The 25191-nt window shown below is 59.7% G+C and overlaps 1 protein-coding gene across 3 annotated transcripts; it reads right to left on the reverse strand.

Moving 5' to 3' along the window:
* Positions 1 to 1382: 1382 nt before the first annotated feature.
* PAIP2B (poly(A) binding protein interacting protein 2B) lies at positions 1383 to 24244 on the reverse strand. 3 transcript variants are annotated; one of them, XM_059817703.1, is made up of 4 exons: positions 24224 to 24244; positions 6954 to 7108; positions 2434 to 2610; positions 1383 to 1483 (listed from the first exon to the last, which is right to left on the reverse strand). In XM_059817703.1, exons 2-4 carry the CDS (start codon positions 7098 to 7100, stop codon positions 1427 to 1429), a joined length of 381 nt encoding a protein of 126 aa, XP_059673686.1. In that variant the 5' UTR covers positions 7101 to 7108; positions 24224 to 24244; the 3' UTR covers positions 1383 to 1426. The 3 variants fall into 3 exon arrangements, with proteins under 3 accessions (XP_059673686.1, XP_059673684.1, XP_059673685.1); XM_059817701.1 differs by lacking the exon at positions 24224 to 24244 and adding an exon at positions 17802 to 17828; XM_059817702.1 differs by lacking the exon at positions 24224 to 24244 and adding an exon at positions 9289 to 9311.
* Between the last annotated feature and the right edge of the window lie 947 nt (positions 24245 to 25191).

The raw sequence follows: 25191 nt of genomic DNA on the forward strand, positions 1-25191 counted from the left end.
AGATGGAGCAAGCCCTCAGTTATTGAGTGGCCATTAGCTTCCATCTCTGCAAACCCCGCAGGGATCTGTAATCCCCCTCCATTAACTACTCCGTTTAAGTAAAGGGAATACTGGAAGTAATTGCACCCGGGAGGTGAGATTTACACGGATGAGCAAGAACTCACCCCCAGCGTTACCAGAGCCAGTAACTATTCGAATCATTAGGCTATGCCCCTCACCGAGAAGCTCCTGCTTCCTCTGGATACAGATTTCTGACCCTGGCTCTCCAAAGGAGCCCACTAAGCACAGGATTTAAAATACCAGAAGCACCCAGGGCCGTGGTTCGGGGAGCTGAAGCCCGGCCAGCTCCTGCCGATGGGGAAGGAGGTCCCCGAGAGCACGTGCACCCAACGAGCACAGATTCTGCTCACCAACAGCCGTGCCGCTGGCTTTGCCTTGAATGCTACCCGCCACCAGAGCCTCGGCAAAGGGCACCGCAGGGACCAGCATGAAGACACTGCCCATCACCTTCTCTGTCTACGTCTGCGGGTGCTCCTCGGGGCTCAGACTCATCTTGACAGAGGATACTTCTCCCAGGGAGGCTGCTTGACACCAACTCCCCACCGCTCCGCTCTGCTGAGAACGGGCTCTATTCAGTTTTTCTTGGGTTTATTTCAATGAGAAATGACGGTACGAGGTGCTTCAGAGCCGCACCCTGTAGTGCTGGATAAGCTCAAGAGCCGGGGGGGGAAATTCTTTTAAGAAGCCGTATTTTGTAGGAGCAGCCCTTCCCTTGGGAAGGACAGCTGGGGTGATGTCTGACGGGTCTGGTCTCCCCTAAGAGCTCCTGCAACCGATTAAGCAAGCAGGGAGGACTCTTATATCCCAGCAGAGAAACATGTAAATTAGTGTTCAGCACCCATCGGAGAGGTGGGGCAGGCTGCTGCTTGGAGGAATTTAGGGTTTACAGTCTTGTTACACTTCACTTTTCCTTTAGCGAAAGAAATCCTGTTTAACGGAAACAGGGAAAGCCAGCGCGGCTCCTGGCCCAGGCTTGCTGCCTCTGGGAGCAGGCGGGCAGGGGGGATCCCTATAAATTCTACTTAAACAAGAAAACATGACTTTTCCACTAGCAGGTTTGAAGCACGCATCGAAATGGGCCTCTGAAGCAGGGGGAGTGCTGGATTCCAGGGCAGACCTAAGGGCTGCAAGTCCTAGAAAGCAAAAACTGCCAAAAAAAAAGGTGATAAACGATACAAAGGAACAGTTTAAAAAAAAAAAATAAAAGAAAGGAAAAAAGGTACTTGAAGCGTAGAGCAAGATTTCGCCACGTTGCAGCAACTCCGCTACGGCGCAGAGCCCAGCCGGGGGCTGATCCCCTCCCTCCTTCCCCCCGCCACCTTCCCCCGGAGCAGGGACACAGTCTCTCCAAAGCCTGCCTTGACGGTCAGTACTTCACGCCGGGCACAAACTCCTTGGCATCTGGATTCAAGTTGCTTTTGCTCTGGAAGAGAAGAGGGAGGGGGGCCCATCAGTGGTCCAGATACCGGCACCCCCCGCCAAGCGTCACTGCACGGACCCACGCCCTGAAGGTGCCCCATCCCGGCGGCCGCTTGCTGAGGATGCTGTCAGGGACGTCGTTCACGCGTGCAAAGCGGCTGTCCCCGGCCCTTGTGCCCTCGCAGGCACCCGCAGCACTCGAGATGCAGCTGAGCAAGTGCCAGCTCAAAAGCAGCAACTCCCAGGGTGGGTTTTTTGGGGGGGGAAAACATGGGAGAACCTGCTGTCTCTGCCTCTCCCTGTTCTTGCTCCGGCACAGGGCTGCTGGTGGATGTGCTGCGAGGTGCAAGCGGCTGTTTTATCCGCCCTGACGGTGAAGGGAGGTGAAGCAGCTCAGCCTGAGCACAGGCAGCAGGGCTGGGCCAGAACAACCCCCCACTGTGCTGGTCCATACAGCCCTGCGGCATATTCCTGCTTGCAGGGATGAAAACAGGCATTGCCTTAACACTGCTGCTTCTCCAGCCACCCAGCAGGTTTTCGCCACTGTAAATATCTATATAGGCTCAGGGTGCTCAGCACCCTTGGGGTGGACCTGGCTGGTCTTCCCGTACCTCTCCAGCCTGCCAGGATACCCCAGCTCTTCCCAAAAGGGAAGAAAGGTCCCGGCTTGCTCTGGGACCGGAGCCCAGCTCACGGGCAAGCGGCAGCCCCATTTCCACGGCTTCTGGAGAGCAGGTTCCACAAAGCTGGATACTTTTGTCTTTAGGGTACAGGGCCAAAAGGAGCATGCTTGCAGAAAACTCCAAAACGCGTTGTCACCAGTGCATTAGCACCAGCTCTCGCACCGACACCTCACTGCCAGTCAGGAAAGCCCCTAAGGAAGTCCACCCCCCTTCCCAGGACAGGTCCTCTGCTCTTCGCCAGACCTCGCAGCGCGTTCTCCGAGGTCCTTACCAGAATGTCCTCTGAACTGTGGCCGTCGCCAACGGAGAGCCCGTTCAGCTGCTGCTGCAGCTGCCCCATGCCCTGGGGCAGGTCGCGCGATGGAATGAACCAGTCCTGGTCTTCTTCCTCCAGCATCTCCTGGAAGCAGCGGTCGAGAAATTCCTGCTCCTGCAGTTCCTCCTCCACCTGTCCAAAAAGACCCGTTAGTCGCAGGTACAAACGATGCATCTTGGTGTTTTCCACACGCTGTCCCCACCTGGTTAAAAGCAGAGTCTGCGACGTGCCTACCTCACGCCATCCTATCTGCCTGTGCCTCAGAAACACCACAGCAGAGCCAGAGCTGTATTTTAAACCTAGATGAACACAGCTTTGTTGACCTGCCTGTAGCAAACCCCAGAAAACGCAAGAGCACAAAAACTGGCACCTTTTAAGCAGAGCAAGGCCGTGCCCAGGCATCGCGCCCCGGCCGCTGCAGACTGCCGGGGCGGGGAGATGCAGCCTGCAAGCTCACGGCACCAGGCGAATCCAGAAGGGAACGGGATAGGATTTACATGACGTCCAGATGCATCAGCGCACGCACAGGATTTCAGGCTGCCAGGCTCCAGCAAAGCTTGCTGCAAAACAAACGGGGTGGCTAATAAAATCACACCCGGGAAGCAGTGCTGGAGGTGCATGTTGTTGTGCGGATCCTCGGCTACGGAGCGATGCTATAGCTCTGCCAGCCTTTCTTGCTTCCTGTGCTTCTCCGGTTCGTTAAACCGGCTCTGCTCAGCCCCCTCGGTGGATCGGTGCTCTGCAAGCACCGACGCAGGGTGGCAGTCGGCTCCCGTCGAGTGCACCATGGATGACGCCATCTTCGCTGCAGGAAAACTCCTCCTGAGGCCGAGGAAAGCCACGGGACCTGGCTCGGGCTCCTGGAGCAGAAAGCTGCCCAGGCAGGGCTGTGCAAGCAGAGCGAGGCAGGAGAGACGGGCAGGAGGGGGTCCCGTCCTTACCCTCCAGCAGGCGCGTACCATCGGTGGGTCGCATTAACCAGCTGCTCCCATCTTCCAGGCTGGTTTTTCTCTGGATGCTGACTCGAGCAATGCAAGCGAGGCAGGGAGTTGGGCAGCCTGCACTGACACCGGCCTCCTGCTAAACAGGCACGTGGTCACCAGAAAAGGAGCAGTCGGGGCGACAGCCAGAAAACAGCACGATTTTGAGCAGCTGTTATTGAGTCCAAGAGGGCTGAGCGAATCCATGAACTACAAAATGCTCTGAAAAGCTTAAACCCTTCCATTTCACAAGCAAGCAGAAACTACAACCGAAACTGGCTTCCTGGCGGGAGAAGGGGAGCTCTGCAACCCACCATGCCAGGTGCCACAGCCCCTGAGCTGGGGACGGGCCGGCAGCCCCTGCCACCGGCAGGCTACCGGGGTCCCACCGCCCCACCACGGCGTTTACAGAGACCTGGCCATCACAAACGGCTTGGGAAGGTAACCCTGGTAAACCCACAGTGCTGTCAACTTTCAGGTTATTCACAGCCAGTCCCTGCTACATTTTAAATCCCATCCAGGCAAACTCTTAGCGAGGGTTGTGAAAAGCTCTCTCACAGTAACTAAGCCTTGGATGCTGCCTCCAGCCTCAACTAGTGGAGAGCTGCTCTCCATCAGCCTTAGAAATTGTGTCTGGCCAGGGGAAAATCCTCTATACCGCTAGCAAACCATCCCATCACTATCCTCAACTGGGTTTCCAGAGGCTGTCCTCAAAACTACATGCTGGCACTAGCATGTGAAAACAGGATATTGAAACAAAAAACCACCCCAGGACTGCTGGCTCGCCCCGGCAGGTGACGATGACGACGACTGCCCTGGGATCCTGCACTGCTACAGGACGCTGGATGGAGTGAGCCCAGAGCTTCGTGCATCTCGCAACACTTCAAACCCAGCTGAACGTTCCCTCTCCTCCGAGTTTCGGCGCTGCCGGCTGTACTCTAACCACAGCCCAGCAGCACTCTTGTTTCCCTTCCCACGCCAGAGCCTTTTTGGTGCACACAACCAGCCATCGGTGCCAACACCAGCACTGGCTGCGAGCCGGGGACATGGTGACAACGTCGATCCCAGACCAGGGGACAGGGAGGGGGAGATCCTGGACACGCTCACACCTGCACCTACCTGCTACCCCTCTAGCCAGAAATCATCAACTCCTTTTTACTGCATCGTGACAACCTGAACCAGGAGACAAAGGGTTTAGTATTTGCTCAGGGCTCTTCTTTGGCTTCCTGTGGTATCTAACACAGCTCTGTCACCTCCTGCCCCAGGCCCTTCTGCACCAACCTCACCTGCTGTCAGCACAGTTTCTTCTCAGCACAAGAGCCCACCACTCCCTTTTTGCCCTCCGGGATGTGCTGGCTCCATGGGAAAAGGAACGTCGCTAGCATAAATAAGGGAGGACCGTGCCAAGAAGCTCATGGGCTTCTGAAAACACCTGCCTGTTCCCCTTGCTCAGTGCCTGGATGGCAGAAACCCTCGTGGGGGGGGCGAGGAAGCAGCGTGGCTTCAGAAAGCTGAGGAAGATGGAAGAGGAAGTTGGGTCTGGAGGAAGATTCAGCCCCAGATCTTACAGCAGCCCCAAGCCGCTGGGGCGTGCACGTGAAGGCAGCAGAAGCCACCATCGCCACTGAAAGGGATGTGCCTGCTGTCCCCCACCCCGTGTCCCCATCACCGGCGTCTCATCCTCTCCCAGGGGCACTCAGGAGCGACTCCGGCCAGGGAGCAGAACGGAGACAGACGAGAGGAACAAGGCACAGCATCCCAAGCCCCATGAGTACCCACGCCAGCCTGAGGATGGCTTCTTCCAGGAGCACTGCTTTCCAACAGACAAAGGTCCTGGTGCAGGACAGCTCTTCCTACCCTGGCTAGTTCCCCACCAGCAGACACATGGACTTCAAAGTCCTTAAAGAGTAACTCCAGCTTCTGTACCAACCCATTTTCCCACGAGCAGCGTTTCACCAGGACACGGAGCAGCCGTGACAGGAGCTGGACAAAGGGCTGAGCTCCCAGGGAGTTGGAAGCGCAGAAGGGAGGGCTGGCAGACCAGGAAAGCACAGGTGAGTATCTCAGTGACACGGAGCCCAACACAGGGAAGCCCTGAGGTCTTGCCTCCATTTTCGTCCCTCCTCCATCTCCCTCTGCCCGCGCATGCTTCCTCCCGCTCCTCCGCCCCGGGACGCTCCCTCTGGCATGGAGCTGCAGTATGGTTTGCTTTGCACTTTGCCTTCATCAGGCTTTTAATCAAGACAGCGCTTTACAAACATTAACTAATTAATCTCGCACACTTCCATCAGCACAGCTGCTTGTGGGGGCCGGCTGCTGCCTAATCGCGTCATTAAATAAAACAAAAGCCTTGAGTCACAGCCCACTAACAATTGCTAACGTGATGCGGGGCGGCACAAGGCGGCTGCTGCACACTCACCAGGAGTTACTGTCAGCGGGTGGCTGCAGTTTCCTCCTGTGGGAACAAGACTTAAGTATTACCATATGGAGATTTTCTGCTGAGAACACCAGTAAAGCTGATGAAACCCTCCTTTGGTGACCAGGGGTGCGGTGGGGACATGACATCCTTCTGCCCAGCCTGCCCGCAGCTCCAGAGCTCCCTCCCTGCCGGTATCCCAACATCCCAGTGCTGGGAGTCTGGTGCTTGGACGTTTCAGGGAGGGAACAAGTGTCCAGGAGACTTCAGGTTCAGCCAAAGGGGCAAGCTCCTTCCTCGCTCAGTTCAAGCTGGCTGACTTCTCTCCAGCTACTGGGATGATGGCAGGAGGGAGCAGCGAGCCTCCGGCAAGCTCTTCCCTGCTGCCTCATGCTGGCCTGACATTTAGGTAGAGACCCAAAGCAGAAGCACGAGGAGGACGCTATGCGGCTGCTCCCTCTGCTCCAGCTCGCAGGGTCGCATCGTTATTCCACAAGCAAGCGCTGTTCAAGTCCCACCACCACCTACCAGCAGCTCTCGAGGGCTCAGCCGGCCATCAAGGACACAACACCTAGTGACCAAGGCTCCTACCAAGTGGTCTGGCTGCTCCAAGTGTATCTGGGACCGTTTCACTGAAATGGACACTTCTACCCGAAACGAGAGGTACTAACTGCAAGAACTCATTGCTGCGATAGCCAGGCTATGAATGCTTTCAAATTTTGAGCGCTGATTTTTATGCTGCTCCTCTCCTTCCAGCTGAGTGTGCAGAAAGGGAAGGTCTCTGTTATCACAGCAAAGCACAGAAGATGACGGTGCCGTCACCGTCCCTCTGAGAAAGAGCTGAGAGGGTCAAAGGCGTCATGAGGTTTTTTTTCCGACTTTATCCATCCCATGTCCTTACAGGCAGATCCAATATAAACAGGATGATTCTTCCCTTGAGCCACCACCTCCATGCAGGGCCTGCGCCGGCTGTGACTCACAAGCATATCATGGTGCCCATCAAAGGAAACCTTTCCCTCTCCTCTACCCTCGCCTCAATTTTAGAAATGCGGAGCTGGCAACCACCTTCCCAGTCCTACCTGTCTGTTGAAGTCTTCTTCATTCTCCATCCACATGTACTCTGCAAAGGGGTTGTTTTCCTTTTCATCGTGGCCATTGACTACTTGGTCCTCTTTGGATTTGGGACTGGACGCCGTCGTGCTGGCAAGGTCGGAGCCATTCATCATTACTGACTCTGGGAAGAAAAACAAGGGGGTGAGGGAGCTGCCGGGAACCCCCGTGCCCCCCAACCCACGCCAGCCACCCAGCTCCCAGACGGACGCTCGCCACCGGCCATGCTGACGGGCAACAGCTCACAAGAACCTGCTGCTTGCAGGCTGCTTTTGTCAAGGCGCGGTGCTATTCCCGACTCCTCTCCTTGAAAGCGCTGGAAGCAGCACTACACCTCCCTGACAGCAGCAACATTTGGTTTTCATGGTTTTGACCCATCAGGGATAGTCTGAACGTACTTGGTCTGGACTTAGAGCAAGGGGGGAGCTGACCAGGAGGTCCCAGAGAAGTTGTGAACAGGGCTTGGACAGGCACCGGCACACCACACCCTGTCCATCCATCCCATTTATTTTACATCTGCCACAAAATACACCAAAAGACCACAACCGGGTTATCGCTGCAGACAACACACCAACACCACAGAAGCAGATTGCCCCCTACCCCAAAATACAGAATTTTTTGGCAGAACATAGGCACGCCGGTTTGTGACCCTTTATCTCTGCTGCAATTTCTTTATTTTTAGAGGGCATTTCGCAAAACCCTGTTGGTTTGCAACACGAAGGCCGCCTTTTTCTAAAGCAGGCATTCAGAGTCCCAGGAGCACAGCCTGAAGCAAGACAAACCTTACGGAGTCCCAAACCTCAATTTCTGAAAGACTCCTGGGAGCAGACGGAGGGAAGGACACACAGACAGACAAATGAGACAATAATTCAACAGGGAAATCCTATGGAATATCAGAACACGGACTGAGGCCAGCACAACCCTGCTGAAAAGCATCCAAACCACGTAATGACATCCCAGCTGTATGTTTTACTCTCGCCTGGTAAAGGCTTTATCTGGAGCTGAGCCGTGTCCAGCTCCAGCACAGCACTGGGGCACAGGGATGAACTGGAGAGCATCCCGTGTGAGCAGTTGGAAAACACAGCTTCTTGGGATGACTGGCAGGAGCGGGTTGGTTTGGTCTCGAGGAGGACGAGAGCTGGGGAGCCCCGCAGTTGGACTAGATGACCATTGTAGGTCCCTTCCAACCGAACTATTCTATTCTATTCTATTCTATTCTATTCTATTCTATTCTATTCTATTCTATTCTATTCTATTCTATTCTATTCTAAGCCCTTTAGGTACAGAAGGGGGCTGCAGAAAAATCAGCCTGTTGTCCTTGTGGATAAAGAGGGGGTTTTCAGTTTTTGCAGCAGTAGCAATTGGATTTGGAGGGGGGATGAGGTCGGGGAGACCACTAGTGACAATGAGAACCAATATCCTTTGCAGGGGGACAAGCCTCTCCCCAGAAGTTTCAGGGAACAGTTAGTGATGGGCACCAGGGTATGCCTAATCCTACTTTAGGAACACGAAGACACATTAGACGACCTCTCAGAGTCTCCACGAGCCCCCGCAAGGCTGTGAGAGCAAGCAACATCCCCGCCGGAGCCCGGTCTTTTCTGTCTCCATCCAGGTCACAGCTGCCGTCAGATCTGCATCCCCACAGCCGCTCCAATCCCCTGGGAGCGGGGATCCCACGTTACTCATGAAACGCAGCCTGCTCTAGAGCCCAAGCAGATTATTCTCATTTTTGGGAGGAATCGGAAGCACAGACAAGTACACGACAGCTGTCACAGGTTACTCTCCGAAAGGCACCTCCGAAAGGTGCACAGCCCTTGCGTACCGACACTCTCAAGTCCCCAAGAGTGACACAGCTTTAACACGGCTGCTCCTGGGCAAAGAAAAAAGGGGGGGGGAAAAAAAGGGAAAAGGAAGAGCAGCAAGGTCCTCTGGCTGCCTGCAGCCTCGGGACACAGCACCAGGCCACGCTGAAACAGCCTTTGTTATCTGCAGAGAAGCAAGAAAGGCTCTGAACCAAGCACGGAAACGTAAACCGTGCCAAAGCCAACACGGCAGCTCTCCCGTGACCGGCGAGACTTATGGAGCACAGACAGCTCAAGTCTGGCAGGAGAGAGTCGCAGGGCAGGCGGGAAGGGGAACAGAGCTGCAAAGCAAGCGAAACAGCACGAAAGGTTTGGCCGGGGGAGCTCTCCCTCCCTCCCTGCCTGCTTCTCCTGCCGCCAGCACAGATGTTTGCACAGGCAGAGCCCGGAGCTCAAGGACACACGAGTTTTGAGGAGCTGGAGGGGTTCACTGCTTACGTACAGCGTCCAGAGCCAGGCCCTCTGTGCAGGGAGGCAGGATCGGTGCTGGGTCGAAGCGAAAGCCCTCCTGCTTTGCCTCCTGCCGTCAAGAGGCACAGCGAGGTGCCTGTGCGGGTCCAGCGGCTCCGTACCGGCCACTGCAGAGAGCAGTTTAGCTGGAAAAGCAGCATGAGAGAGCAGGGAAGGTTTTTGCAGTGTTTAATTATATGTTTTGGTGGGTTTTTTTAAAAAAGAAAGAAAAAGCTTCCTCTCCCTCCCCAAGACTCCACACTCCTTACTAATCTGGCTGCAAAGAGACCTTGCTCCCGTGGTGCCAGCTCTCGGGCAGAGCTTTGCAGCTCTTTCTGAACAGCAAAGGGGCTTTTCCTCGAGCGTTTGGCGTGGGTGACCCGGGACCCGTGGCATGGCCGCGGGGAGCTGCAGGGTGAGGAGCAGCAGAGGAGGGCAGCCAGCCCGGCGCGGCGAGGAGGGCGGCGTGCTGTGGTTGGGGAGCAGAGACATGAAAGGATGGCTTGTGCCTAGTTTCCCTCTCAGGTTCATAACGCAGCAGCAGGACTTTCATCGCGGTTGCTGTTGGCAGGACGGGTTTTTCAGGCAGACGGGGAGCAGCTCTCAGCACAAACAGATCGTAACAGCGCGGCAGCCCCGAGTACCACCAGCATCCCAACATCCGCAGAGCCCGCAGCTCCTCGCCCATCCACGCGTCCCACATCAGTGCCTGGAGCGAACCGAAGGGCTCCCATGGCGCAGGCAGGGTCCGGGGTGCCAGCTGAGCTCGGCTTCCCCATTTCGGCTTCCACCATCCCCTAAGGGGCAGACGGAGAGCCGGGACCCCCGGGAAGGGCAGCCCCGGGCCCACTGGGCACCATCTGCTGCGGTCCCCAGGCTGTGTAAGCGGACCCACTGCTTGCCAAAATTAGAGCGTGAGAAGCGTTTGTACCTTCACGTCATGGTCAATGCCACTTGTTTACTCTGTCACCAACAGGTCCATTTTTCTTTTTTCCCCTTTTTTTTTTTCTCCTTCCTTCATTTTTATAAACATGCAGGTGTCCAAAGCCCCATTCCCAGCCCCATTCAGTGCCCCCCATGTTCACTGTGGAAGTTGTTTCACTGTGGTTATCACACACATTTCCCTACCACACTATTCCCACCTCTTTTGTTAGATTTAAGCCATCCCAAAGCTTCCCGAGCCGTCCCACAGCCCCCCCTCACCCACAGCCATCCTCTGCCTGCTGGGGCCAGAGGTTTCCAAAGGGCCCAGAGCAAAAAGGGAGCCGGGAGAGGCCAGCGTGGACATTTAAGTGTCACAGAGTGAGACAGGAGCGCTTCTGCAGAGCAATGCCCCTGCGCTTTGCTGGGAGAAACAGCAGGCAGCAAGTGGCAGGCAGGAGAGGCAGGCTGCCCACGGTGCCGGCACGGCCGGCTGCCAGGAAGGCTTGTCCCTGCTGGGGGACAGCTGCTGCCTGCACGTCCACTGGGAATATCCTGGGTGAAAAAACTCACCGAACAGCAAGACAGGCACCCAAATCTCCCGTCGGTGCTGGCCGGCAGCGGGTATCCCAGGGCAGGGGTATGTGCGCAGGCGGCGACAGCACAGGAGCGACCTATGTGGCGTACTGCTTCGGTAGCCCAAATACGAAAGGGGGGGAAAAAAAAACCCAAAGTGGTTTTTTTATCTCCCGTTTTTCACAGCTGGGTCTGAAGGACCCAAGGTCATGGTTTTCCCCTATCAGCCGGCACTCAGAGCACGCCAGCAGTCCCTTGCAGCAGCCCCAGCCGCGCAGAGCCATTCCTGCCTGGAAAAGCGCCTTCCAAGGGTGCATTTTCCAGGCTCAATGTATGTTTTGGTCTGCATGTTATTTATCTGAGTCACCGGAGCAGCACTGTAACCATCAGCCTATTGACGCTTTACCAAGTATGCACAGAGCCAGGGTAATTTTGATATGTTGCTGAGACGCTGCAGCAAGTGTACTGCTCTGAGCCATGGCTCTCCATTAAAACTAAAATAAATAAGAAATCTGCTTTCTTATAATGAAGGCTTCTTGGATTTGTTTCTCCTTTCCCCTGGAAAATTAAGTAGATGTAAAAATAGAAAAGTAATCTTCAACCTGGGGACTGAGAGCTCAGAAAATACATCCAGAGCATAAACCCCACCTCCCGAGAGCTGCACGACCTGAGCCGGAGCACGGCAAATCCCGAGGAGCTACGCCGTGCGGCTGCCTGCAAGGCAGGGAGGCAGCCTGGGAGGTCCCTGCTAGTCTTTACAAACATCACCTTTCTTAATGCTCCCATACTCGCCTGGGGCTGGAACAGCAGCCTGGCAAGGTAGGTTTCCTTTGGAAAAGGTACTGGATCTTTTGAGGTGGTACTGGACCTCCCATATGAGGTGGGAAACAGAAATTCGTCCCCCATTTGGTATTTGGGTGATGCCTAAAGGCACGATGCTTCAAGGCTGCAGATTTCACGGGACCTGACCCCAGCTGGGGCTACCAGGCAGCCCTGGCTCCATCAACCTGGAAATAGTCACCGAGGCAAATTAACACAAGTGACCGAGACACCCAATGGCAAACTAATGAGCGCGGCTCACGCAGGAACATGCCAACACAACACCACCGTCCCAACGCCGATGACATCTAAAGGGGATGGACTTTTTTTGGAGGAAACATCCACCTTTCTGTGTGGACGTGTCTCTCAGCCCCTGTGTTGCTGCGCAGGGACGGCACCGTGGTCCAGGCACAAGGCTGGGCATCGTCTAGCCCTGCCACAGAGCTCGCTGCAGGGCTGTGAGCGTTACCTGCCCTTCAAAGCCGAGGGGAAGAAGCAGGAGGCACGAGGCAGGAGTCAGCGGATGCAATGGCAGCTCGGCGCTGCCGGGGTGGGTCTGTTCCCTCTGCCCCCAGCCCCTCACCTGATCCCTTTGGCGGCAGCAGACAGGTACCTGCACTTCTGCAGCTGCAGTCTGACCCTGCGTGCACCGCGCTGGTACAAACCCCGCCGAGGCGGTCGGGTTGTGCTATGTGAGACACGCTGCCCTTGCTTCAGGCAGACGCTGCGAGGCCGGGCGGGCTGCCCCGTCCCACCGGGCTCCCGCTCCTCGGAATTACAAAGCAGAGTGAGAGCAATGTCCCCTTGTCATCACGTTGAGACATTTGATGCAAGAAGGGCAGAAACTTCGTGGACAGTCTCTGCAGGAGGGGGGGAAGGACTCCTTACAGCAGGCAGCACCCAAGTGCGGTATAAAAGTCTGAGTCTGAGGGAGAAAAGGCTGAGACAGAGGAGCGAGAAGACAGCAAGCGCAAAGGCGTAGGTACCCGCTGCAAGAAGAGCACAGGAGGCGAGAGCCTGATGCAGAGGAGATAATGCAGGGCGATGCAGTCGGAGCAGCAAGGAAGCAAGCTGATCTCGCAAGCAAGCATTTTTCCAGCGATGAGCCACATGCGGAGCGAACGGCAGGCGGGCAGTGCTGCATGTCCGCCTCGAGCTGGTCGGCAGGCTGTGGCACTGTCTGTCGGGTGGAAAGGGGTACGGACAAGAGGTAGCAGACGGTGAGATCGCGCTGTGGCTGGAATGAGCCGTCCCGGGAGGAGAGAGTCCACGCAGGAATGCTTCAGGCTCCTGCGACGGAGGAGCATAAGGCACGGCGAGTTATTAATAATCTGGGTAACACACTTTGATACCCCAGAATTACACATATGGTTATCCGCTCTTTCCAGGCAGGCCATTAGACCATTTCCTTACCTAATTCAGGAGGATAACACACGGCAGAACAAACCAGAGTTAGTCACAGCAGGACTGAGGAACTCCTGGGAGGCAAGACCCTTCACGAGTCCCACTTCTGGCCGGTTTCTGCCCCTATAAAAGTGTCCCTTTCTTACGCCAAGCGTGGCACGAGCCACGTTCCTCTCCTTCACCCCCAAAGAGTTAACAAGTCAGCACCAGACAGGGGAATCGAGCACAGCTGCGCGCTTGGCTCAAGGAGAGGGACATATGGTCCTCCTTACCCTCCCAGGCTGGCGCGGCCAGAGCCAAAACCTCGGCGGAGGCTGCTTCGGCGGGGAGCGCCGGGTTACGTGATGGAGGAGGCTGGCCGGCAAGGGCTCCCAGCTCTATAAATAGCTTTGGGAATCATTGTGTTTGCAGACGGGCTGGTCCTTCGGCAGGAAAACCCACCCAGCGCAACCCAGACCTCAGAAAAAACCCCCGAGCCCTTCTTTCTCTGTGCACTTTCACGGCTCCTCTCCTCCCCGACTGCCCTGCAAGCGCTTAGGAGCAAGGCTGGGTTTGCCAGGGCTGGCACCACGGGGGAAGGCGAGAGGTTAGTGCTGCAGCCCCAAGCCTGTGCTGCTGCACCCTCATCCGAGCTGCGCTTTGGGTTTAACAATACTCAAATTCCAACTTGTAGAGCATTCATAAAAAGAAACCCACTATTTTTCCCCCTCAACCAGTGCAGAAACACTTCCCAGAGAAGAGGCACACTGGAGCATAAGCAAATTGGTTTGAAGTCCTCGACCAGAAGCCCAGGACTGATCCATGCCCAGGCAGCGCCGGGGCAAAGAGGGGAGGAGAGGGCCAGACTTTTTTGCAGTCCACCTCTCAATTCCTCCGAAGCAGCAATTAGAGAAGGGCAGCTCGTTAGCCTCATTTCCCAAGAGACTGCATTCTCCCATCTCAGCTCGCGCAGGTACTTCTCGCGCTCCACAGGTCGGTCTGGTTCAGCCCCGCTTCCAACGCCCTCGCTCCTTCCACCACCTTCTCCCGCCGGCCACCTGCGCCTCGCGCAGTAAACAGAGAGATTACCTTGCTCTAATCTCCGTTTGCAGATAAGGTCTCCGCACCTCCAGGTCCCAAGCTGCACTTTTTATCTCCCAGCCGTGCAGATTTTTCCAGCAGCCGTGAGCGATGCCAGCTGCCCCGCATGGCACTTGCGATGTTCCCCCCTCCTCTCTGCTTCCAGCTGGGTCTCACCGGGGAACCCGGCGTGACTGGCTCTGGCTTTTTCTGCTAGGCTGCAATCCAGCTCCAGCCCAGCCCACGCTCTATCACCACCCTGACGTCTTTCAAGTATTTTTTTTCCCCAGGCTTCTCCTTCCTATTATACTGGCGCTTCAGGTTTTATTCCCTACCACCGACGCTGAAGCGCTGAGCTGGCGAGCTGCTGCAGACCTGCGGGAGTCAGCCAGCGCTCCCCGCTGTCGTCAGCCCTCGGTAATTAGAGGGCATTAAGTCTTCCAGGTTAGTCTGGACTTCTAATGTTAGGCTGGAGTCCTGGTACTCCCTTCTCGCGCTTGCTGGGCTGCTGGGGGGGTGCCAGTCCCTGCTCGCAGCCCACAGCAGACGTGGAGCTTTCCATTTTGCAGATCTCTCAGTTGCTGAGGAACTGCATCCTATTTCCATCTCCAATCCGGGGGATAATCTCATCCTGCACTATTTTAATCTGCTTCCACAAGCACAGTCCCCCACTTTGCTCAGGCACAAACCAAAGTGCCGCCAGATCCCCCCCCGTCATTTTGAAAGCACCAGAAACATCGAACACGCTCATGAGCCGTGTCCAAGAAACGCTTAGAAACCTAATTTCAAATTCATCCTAACCACTGCTCTTCATTGAGCTACTTCTAATCTCAGGCAAAGACGACACGTTCTGCACTTGACAGCTCACAAACGGGTCCTGCTGCTCACCAGGATTGATGCTGCGATCCGCCACAGCAGCGATCCGCCAGCCAGCACCGGACAGGAGCCCGCAAGCAGCAATATTCTGTAATTCCTTTAAGGGAATTGATAATAGAAATTTTTTAAAGGCTTCAAAACGGAGCATCCATCAAGCAGCACCTTCCACCTCCCCAGGCAGTCGCAGCCACTTCTACTCTGGGAGGAGAAACCTCCTGATTGGAGCCGGGAGATGCTCTTCCTACGGACACGCCACGAGCTTCCCACACAGGGACATCCACGGGACAAGGCAGGGACAGTGCTCCCTGCCTGCCCGGGTACGGGCAGAAAGAACTGAGAGCAGAAAAAAAGCCAGCAGTGCAATTTCTGCAGCAGCAACGGCTGGAAACAGAGATCGGGGCAGCAAATGGAACGCTTTGCCAGGGCTCTCTGGATTTGCAGGAGCAGCTTTATCTTTGTTGGTGTCGGAGGCCCGACACGGAGGCACCTTTCCAGGCAGCTCGCAGCGCATGCCCTGTACTCACACCTCAGGCTTCGCCCGTCCCAGCGCCGGACGCCTGCCCTCCACGCCGCGGCTTTCACTCTGAGCAGGGACGGGGAAGCGAAGCGCGGCAAAGCCGGGAGGGCAAAGGCGGCTGTGGCGATTTGACGCGTGTTGCGGGAGCTCAGGTCTGCACCGGCTCTCGCTGCTCCCTCCCTCGGACGGCAGTGCGGTCACAGCTGCCGGGGCTCGGCACCCTTCTCCAGGCCCCCAAAACCTGACGAAACGCACCCTGTCAACACCAAACAAGAGCGGGCGCGGGGCAGGCTGGCTGGCGGCTGCCTTTCAGCAGCCTGGATTTCGGCTGCTGACAACACCGGCATGGATCAAATTAACACCGGTGTAAGGGCCGCTCCGATGACAGCTCCGGGGACGGACGCCGTCCTCGTGCCGTTGTGGTCCCTGGGGTGCCGTGAACCAGCCAGCCCCGCCTGGCAGTGAGAGACGACCCAGAGGTGAACGGCCGAGGGTCTCACTTCACCATCCCGCGGCCAGCTGTGAGGGGAAAACAAACTCCTGCTTCAAGGGAGGGGAACAAGCCTGCTCCCCTCCTCGGCCATTCGCTTCCAGAAGAAAAGCTTGAAAGTTCTAATGAAAAACCAGCTCCCTCTAACAGCCCTCGGATACACTGTCCACCTGCGTACGGCTGGTGTTTTCTGCCCATCTCAAGTGAGTACGTGGAGGATCCTGCAAGGACACACGTGCCTCTTACACACAGCGCACACGCATGCTTGGCTCTTCCTTACTCAGCCTGGAAAAGGGCTGTCCCCTCAGCTTGCCACCCCGGAGCTCCTCGGAGGGGAAAAAAACACAGACCTCTTCGCACAGAAAGGAAACGTGGACATTTTCAACGCAATATTATAATAACGCGCTTTTGTCTTGAGCTATCAGAAACCGAATGAACACAACTGAGGGCTTCATGCAGCCTTTTCTGTGGCCTCTATGGCCAAGGCTAACAGAGGAACAAGGATCCGGATCAGCCGTCCTCCAAAGCGACGCAGAGCCCCGCGTGCATCCCGTCAAGCAGTCACCACATCAGACGCAGAAAGAAGTTTCCCTACCTGACCGCGATGCTCCTGTAGCAACATCTGACTTGTTGCTGCACGTCAGGCTGAAACCTGAAGAGCCAGCACGTAACAAAATATCTGAAGGGCACAAGCCAGGAGCCGGCTACGCCACGCCGAGCCTGCCGGTGCCGCATCCCGTCCCCTGTCAACACGGCTGGCGGGGGCAGGCTGGCCCGGGCTGGGGAGGGCAATCTCCTCCCAGCCCAAACCCACCCGTGTGCCACGTGCCGAGCCTCCGCGGCACAGGCTGGGCTAGTTTTTTAGGTAAATTTGAGAACCCAGCTTCCAGTCACCGCAGTCTGCGAAGACAGCACGTTGTGACCCCTACCTCCGGGTTGGGCGTCCCTCCGGAGCGACGGCAGCCTGCGGGACCGCCGTGCCTGTCCCCCCGCACGCTGTGCCGGAGCGGAGATCATGCTGCGGGAGCGGGTCAGAGCGGGCTTCGGAGGGAGAAGCCAATCTCCCCCTGCCCCATGGCTTTGCTGAACGCATCCCCTCCCCGCAGGGTGGGTCAGCAGGGCCGGGGGCACGCTCCCCTCACCTCGCCCCATGGGTGGGGGGCCAGGCCCACCCAGAGAGGAGCCCGGGGACCGTTTCGGGAGCCTGCTCCCCAGGGGGGCCGGGAGAGGCCCAGCTGGAGTCTGGCAGGGCCCCAGCCGCCAACACCGGTTCCTTTGGGGAGACCAGCCAGGAGGGACTTCTACCGATCTCTCCCACCGGGGCCGTGGTTGAATCCCTGCTCCCGGGCGTCCTCCGCACCCTTCCAGGGATGGAGGTCCTCGGGCAGCCCCAGCCCTGCGCCTCCCAGGCCCCGGCTTCGCCTGGCCCGCGCCTCCCGGGGAGGGATGCTCCCCCAGCGCAACACGGCGCCTGCGAGCCGGTAAAGAACCCGGACCCGAGGTGTGCTCCTTCACTCCCGCCCCTGACCCCCGCCGGCGGCAGCCCTCCCCGCAGGCCGGAGCGCGGCCGCACACCCGGCGCTCCCCGGAGGAGGGCTGCCGGAGCCTCGTGCTTGCGCAGACAGAGGTGCGAGGCGCAGCCGGGGCCGGGCCGGGGCCTGCGAGCGTCGCCCAGCGGGGCTTTAATTCAAGGCGGGCCGGGGCCTGCCCGGTCTGCGCCCGCCGGAGGCCCGTCAGCCCCAGACCCCCGCCCGGTGCTCGACCCGAGAGGCCCGCGGGCTGCCCGGGCCCGGTGGGGCCTGCGCCCCGGGCTCGTCCCGGAGCCCCCTGCCCGCCCCCGTACCTGCCGGCCGGGCCGGGCCGCTGCCGCTCCGCGGGCGCCCGCCCTCCGCTGCCGCCGCCGCCGCCGCCGCCGGACCCCACCGCCGCCGCCGCCCGCCCGCCCCGCGCGGCGGGGACACGCCCCCCCGGCCCGCCCTAACAGGAGCTGGCACCCCATTGGTCAGACCCGGCACGCGTCCCCGCCCCCCCGCGCTCGGCTCTAGGCCTTGTTGGGCGGAGGGGAGCGCGAGCGTGTCGCTATTCCACCAGTCCGCTGTCACTCCAGCTTCTAGTCCCGCCCGCTCTGCCGCCCTCTGATTGGAGACCCGGATCCGCCTCCTAGCCTCCGGATTGGTTTAATCTCGAAGGGTCGGATTGGTTGGGCGCACGCGTCCCCCACGTGGGGTCAGACAGGCAGCCCTCGGAGGCGGGACCGTGGCGGGGTGGGCGTGGCCGCCCACAATGTAAATAACTACCTCACCCCGCCCCTTCGCCCAGATCCTAATTGGCGGGCGCAGCGCCCAATGGAAAGAGGCGTCACAAGCCCCTCCGCCCCCCCCTGCGCGGTAGTGCTGGTAGAGAGCCGCTGATTGGCGGGTTGATGTAAACACACCGAGGGGGCGGGGGATTCCCCGGGCACCCGCACTCGGGGGGGGGGGGGCTGTCACGTGGTGGGCTCGTGGCTCGGGGGGGGCACCTCGGGGGGGGACCCACCTCTGCACCCCCGAGTTGGGGGGCACCGGGGGGCACCCAGCCCTGCACCCCCAGTGCTGCGGGTACCTCGGGAGGGGACCGAGTCCCGCACCCCTCGAGTGGGGGGAGCCCCGGGGGGGGACGCAGCCCCGTACCCCTAGTGCGGGGGGCCACACCTTGCACCCCCACTTCTGGGGGCACCACGTGGGGGGGGGCACCCCGCACCCCCCGAGTGGGGGGAGCCCCGGGGGGGACGCAGCCCCGTACCCCTAGTGCGGGGGGCCGCACCTTGCACCCCCACTTTTGGGGGCACCACGGGGGGGGGCACCATGGGGGGGGCACCCCATGGGGGAGCCCCGGGGGGGACCCAGCCCCGTACCCCAGTGTTGGGGGGCACCTCGGGGGGTCCCAGCCCTGTGCCCCCCGGCTTCCCCAGCGCCGCCCCCGAGCCCCCCCCCGGGTACCCGTGTCCGGCCACCGCCCGCCCCCCGTCCCCCCCCCCGGTGACGAGCCCGGGCCCACTGCCAGGACCGAGCTGGGGCCGCGCCGGGCGGCACCCGCGGGCACCCGCGCCCCGGCCCCCCGAGATGCCGGCGGGCGGCGGCGGGGGCTCCGCGCCCCGAAATCGGGGCCCCCAGCGCCCCCCGGTCCCCGGCCCGCTGCCCCTCGACCCGCTCGGACGGTGAGTGCCGCAGCCCCGGGGGTCCCCGCAGCCCCCAGAGGGTCCCCGCAGCCCCCCGGGGGTCCCCACGCCCGGCTGCCAGCCCCCCCGCAGGGTGGGTTTGGGGGGGGTTGAGCCTTTCCCAGCCCCGCGGTGCCCCCCTGCCCCAGCCGGACCCCGCGTTGGGGTACGGAGGAGCTGGGTGGGAGAAGCAGCCCCCCCACACACCGGGGGGGGCTGACCCGTGGGGGGGTACAGCAGGAGGGTGCCCGTGGGACAGGGGTGCATCCCCGTGGGGGGCCCCACAGCAGAAGGGGGTGTGCCGAAACCTCCTCCCACCCATTGGGGTGACCCCAAACCCCTTCCACCCACCGGGCTGGGATGTCGCTAAAATGGGGGGGGGGGTGGCAGCTTGGGGGGGGGTTCCCATGCCCCTGGCCCCGGGGGGGTCCCCACGCTGTGGGGAGGTGAGAACCCCCTCCCTGGCACGAGGGTCCATCCTGGGGGATACGGGGTTTGGGGGTCCGCCAAGGGATGCTGTGTGATCCAGAGACCCTTCGGGTTCGCTCAGCAATTTGCGCGTGAGCGCGGGGGTTTGCACGCGCGTGTGCAACGCTCAGCCCCCCGTCTCGGGGTACGATGACCCCCAGGAAAGTCCTGGTGCCTCTGCCACTGGTGTCCGGGATGTCCCTGGCCATGTCACTTAGCTCTCCTGCTTGATGGGGAGATGCGCTACCGAGCAAAGCCCAATATACTGGGCTGGGGGACGAGGGGAGGGACGGATCCAGGGCCAACGGCCCTGGATCCGTCCCTCCCCTCGTCCCCCAGCCCCACGGCCACCACGCTCCCATCGATGGCCGGAGCGATGAGCTATTTCTAACCGTGTGCCCTCATCCGTCGGGAACCTGCTCATCACCAGGTGCTAATTCGGGGCGAGTTGAGAAATAGAGGTTGGGTACGGAGGGACAAACATCACAAGGTGTCCCCAAGAAGCGAGCGAGATGTCGGCAGTGACCAGCCGGGGATGTAAGACGAGCAGGTTGCTTTGCCGAGGTGACAATCCCTCCGTCGCTGCCATCTACTTGGGCGACCTGAAATGTGGCACCCTGGGGACAAATTACCTCCCCAGTGGCGGCCAATGGCTCCTTGTATGGCTGAGGACCGGGCTGTGCCACCAGACAGGACAAAAATAGCTCGTGGCTAAAGGGCCTGATCCAGGGAGGTGCTGGGCACCCCCCTCCCGGCACAAGGGGATGGTGCATCGGGTCTTGCCCATGTGGGTTTTGGGGTGTGGGAGACACTGGCGGGGGTCCGGGGGTGCTGCCAGGCATCTGACAGCACAAGGAGGGGCAGAACCGGGGCAGCCCCCACTCCCCGGTGCCCCGGGGGAGGCAGCACCCGGGGGGGCGCAGGGACGTTTGTCCTTACTGCCCGTAACGGGAGATGTTCCCCGCTGCGAGCGTGGGTCCGGCCCCGCGCCGTGGTCCCACCACAAGGACCCCCACGGCTCCGGTGGATTTGTGGTTGCCCCCCCCCAGACCCCCAGCTGCGGATCCCCTTCGGCTTTTGGGGGCGCAGGGAGATGGAGCTCCCGCGCACAGGCAGGGCGAGGAGCGGAGCTGTTGGGGGGCAGCGGTTTGGGGGCTCCCGGGTCACTTTGGGGCATGAGAGGTCCTGGCACGGACCCGGCGATGGTGTAAGTGGGCCCTGGTGGGCACGGCTCTGCCCCGGCCACCCCATCCCCGGATCCTGTGGGGTTAACGGGACGGGTAACGGGCGAGGACAGCCCTGCAAGGTCAGTGAAGGCCATCGAGTGCCCGGAGTTAGTCCAGGAATGCCACCGACCGCGGTCACACACCGTCCCGGGCCCCTGCCGCCGACGGGGGAATGTCAAACACGTCCTCCCTCGGCACTGCACGTGGTCCCGGCCACGGGGATGCCTCTGCGGGGACGGGGACGGGGCTGCACGTCCCCCTGCTCTGTCCCCAACAGGGACGCGGTGCTGCACGTCCCCTGCCTGCTGCACGTCCCTCTGCATTTAACCAGCCCCGTCCTCCGGCGCTCGTCCCACCAGCCCAGCGCCCGCGTCTCCCCATCTGTACCCACCCGCTCCTCTACATCCCTTCTCTCCCGCTTTCCCATCCATCTTGCTGCCATTTTGCGGTGGATTTGCACCAGTTTGGGGGTACTGGTGGCCACAGCAGCACCCAAAAGGCCCTGTCTGGGTCCCTTTTTGGAGCCAGAGGAGGGAATTGGGGAGCTGTTCGCACTGGGAGGGGAGAGCTGTGTGCTGGGGGGGTAGAACATTGGGCATTTTCTGTTTTTCCCCCCAATTCCTGTGCACGGGTCGTTCCGAACCCTGACAACCCCCCCAGCCCCAGAAATGTCCCTTCTCCTCCCAAACTGCTCTCCTGCACCAAGGGCCTGGTGGGACCCCCCCGGCACCCTGCCCACTGCGGGCAGGGGGGGCATGGAGCCACTGGGCTGGGGGGGGACGCATCCTCCTGGGCAGGGGTGCCACGGGAGGTGGCACAGAGGGGACGCTGACGTGCCTGCGGTCCTCATCGTGCCCTCCCCTCCGTGTTAAACGTGGCCCAGGGGTGGCAGTTGGAGGCAGGGAAAGGGGCTTGGGTGGGAGAAGGATGCGGCCCCGGAGCTCAGCAATTTCAAGCTACATCAGTTGCTGGGACGTGTAACCCTGGTGTGACCGTGCGGGGGACTGCCAGCACCAGGGCTCCCCGTCCTCTGACCGCCCAGCACCCCAGCTCCCAGTTCTCCCAGTTCCCCAGCTCCCAGTCCTTCCAGCATCCCAGCTGAGGAGCTGTGCATCAGCTCAGCTAGCCGTGAAGAAGCCCAGCGGGAACGGCATCCCCCGGAGCTGCGGGCATGCCCGGGAGCTGTTTGGAGGCACGGGTGGGTGGCCGGAGGCTGTCCCCAGCCTCTGCGCCGGTGTCACGCAGCACGAGCCCCCCGCGGGCCCCGGGGGCTGGCAGCTGCTGTCTGGGGCCAGGGGCTCTCACATGCCCCAGGGACAATGCGGGGGGAGCACAGCGAACCCCCGGGCTTCCCCGTGCCCGCTCCGTGCCACGCCGCAGCTGCCGAAATGTCACCCTTGTCAGGCCTTGCCAATGAATTAGTAAATTAACCGGGCGACCGTGGGAAAGCAGGTGCTTTCCCTCGTCTCCTGCTTCAGCCCCAAGGCTGCGGCTGGTGAGGGTGCAGCGGGGAACGGGGGGCAGAAAGCGAAGCCCGGGGGTCCCGTCCTGCGGTGGAGGAGCAGCGGGCGATGGGGAGGTGGCGGCTCCTCCATGTCCTTGTTCCCGGCCAGCCTGGGTAGGACGGAGGGGGAATCGTCTGTTGGCGGAGGATTCAAACGTGAAGGAGGCTGCGTGCAGCAAAGCGGAGGGTTTCTGGGGCAGCTCCTGCTTGAGCTTTGCAGGGAACAGAGCCTGAAGAAGAGGGTGTTTTAGGGGGGTTTCCAGCAGCCCTGACACCAGCGGGAAGAGCTGCTGTCTCGCTGGGGGCTTTGCTCGAAGGACCCGCCGAGGAGCCGGACACGAGAAGGGGCAGGGCGGTACGCTTTGCTCCTCTTTTGAGGGGGCCACCCCCGCTCTCTCCTCCGTTTCAATCCTGCTCCTTGGAGCCATGTGGAAAGAAGCGGAGGGGATCCCACCACAGCTGGGATCCCCGCGGGATCGCCCTGCCCCACTCCGTGCCGCTGCGAGATGCTGCTCCCACTCCAAAACTGCCTTTTAATCTTTAATCTAATACTCTCATTTTATTCTGTCAGTCTCATTTACATGCGTGGCTTCATCTGAGTGCTCGCGATCTCGTTGCAGCGATGCAACCCTGAGTCCATCCCATCTCCCCAGGCCTTGCCCCACTTTACCACTATTTAAACTGAGCGTCAAAATTCACTCTCACAAGATTTTTTGGAACCTCAGCATCCAAACAGAGCAGAGCATCTGTGGCAGGAGATAGGGATACGCAAAAATGGATCTCAAGGGGCAGTCCCGGGCGGGGGGAGCGGTAATTTCACGGCCTGGGATGCCTGGCTGGGAAGCCAGTCCCTGATGCAGCCAGCCCGGAGAGCCTGGCCAGCGGTGCAGGATCCGGGCCCGGCTGCAGAGGCACCATCTGCCAGGAAAGCTCCCAGCTGAGCCCGGCAGCTCCAACAGGGGTGGATGTGCCAGTGGAGTGTGAAGGAAACATATTCCCCCAGTCAAGCCCAGCTCCTTCCCTGCGGAGCAGCAGCTGCAGGGGCTGGGGCACGCGGCTGCGGAGGGAAGCACAGCAGATAAACACGGCCTTAAGTCGGCAGCATCCCCAAACACCCCCTGACAGAGGGACTCGGCTGCCCTGGCACCACTCAGGTCCTTTTTAAGCTGCTTTGAGAACATCTGGTAAGCCGCCGCTTGCAGTCAAACAGGACATGTTTTGAGGACAAGCGGGGTTTTTTGCTGGGGTAGGAGAAACTGTGGTCATTTTTACAGCTCTTTTGGGTGTTTCTGCTCAGTGGGGAGAGAGCGGGGACCCGAGGAAGCTGTGGGGGGGTCTGCAGGAGGGGGATGTTCTGGTGCCCCCTCTTCCCTGGGAAAGGATGGCACAGTGAGGCACGGATCCGGCACGCTCCCAAGGTCTGCAGGCTCTTCTCCCAGGAAGCCCAGGGACTTGCTTACATGGGTGATAAGGAAAATGGGGCTGGAAGATCCAGATAGGCATCATCCCAAGATCAGCTCTTCTGAACGCACAGCACGGGCACTTAAGTCCTCAGCCATGGCAAGAGGAGGAACCAGCAAACCAGATGGAAGTCCGGAGCTCCTCGACATGGGCTCTCCCTGTCACCTGGGGCTTTCACAGCTCCAAGGCGTGCAGCATCCATTAACAGTGACCTCCTTGTCGCTGTGATCGACAGGAGCATGCCTTGGGGAATTGTGGTGGCACAGAAGATGCCCGAACTCACTGAGTCGTAACACGACCGTGTGTCTGGGCTGCGGTTCTCCCGCTCCTCCAACCCCAGCCCTGGCTCTCGCCCCTTTTTTGGGGGTGCGACACACCTTTCCTACAAGGTGTAATCGCAAATGACTCACCCAGGATGCTTCAGAGGGAAGTGGCAGACCTGCTACGTCTCTTCTGCGGGGGAAGCGCCTGAATTCCCACTCCCCGCCGTAGCCCCGCATACTGGGCAGAGGGACTGGCCATCTGAAGATGTGAAACCAATTAATCGCATCCAATCCGTTCCCAGACCCGGCTGCGGGCTGAGACATCCCACACTGTCACGCGGAGCAGGGACAGTTGCCAGAGAGCGATGTCTCAGGCAAAGAGTATGCGGGGCTCTGCAGCCGCCAGCCAGCTCCTGGAGTTCACAGCCTAAAGGACTATTAATACCCCTCAGGCCGGGCAGCCTGGAGTGGGACCAGGTCGGATGGAAAACACAGACTTTGGGCAAGGCTGGACGATACGATGGGGAGGGGAGAGCAGCTGGGAGCCAGACAATTTTGTCAAGTAGCCAAAAACCTGTCTGAGTGAAGTCCTTTGCGTAAGGAGACGCTGGCTGCATCGGCTCCTTCCTGGCTCTGTGATTTACATCTCTCTTACAAGATGTAGCCAGCACCCTGCATTACACGTGTGCCCGCTCCCCAGCAGCGACTGTCTCAGTCTGAGGCTTTGGCAGTCACCCAATCTGAAAGTGGATTGCAGATCTGAAAAATCATCTCTTCTCACTTTCTGGCTACACCCCAAGAGTCTCCTCCTCGCAGCCCCACAACCCTTGTGAAATACCGAGTGGTGTATGGTGAGCTTTAGGGCCAGCGCTGGAGAAGGCATTCGGGCTCCTGCCTCTGCGGACCCATCTCTCCGGCACGCTGAGCTGCTGGGCTGAGCTCTCCGGTATTTTGTGCTTGGGTCACGGATACATCTCTTTTGGGGACCTTCTTTTATTTTGACCCAGAGCAGCGTGTCTAAGAGCTAAAGGGGTAAAGACAGTTTGGGATTACTAAGCAGCCTTAGGAAGAGAACGATTCCTTGTCGTGTTCTCACAGACAACCCTTGTCCATGG

Source organism: Gavia stellata, chromosome 5 (genome assembly GCF_030936135.1).
Source record: "Gavia stellata isolate bGavSte3 chromosome 5, bGavSte3.hap2, whole genome shotgun sequence".
NCBI classification, from domain to species: Eukaryota; Metazoa; Chordata; class Aves; order Gaviiformes; family Gaviidae; genus Gavia; species Gavia stellata.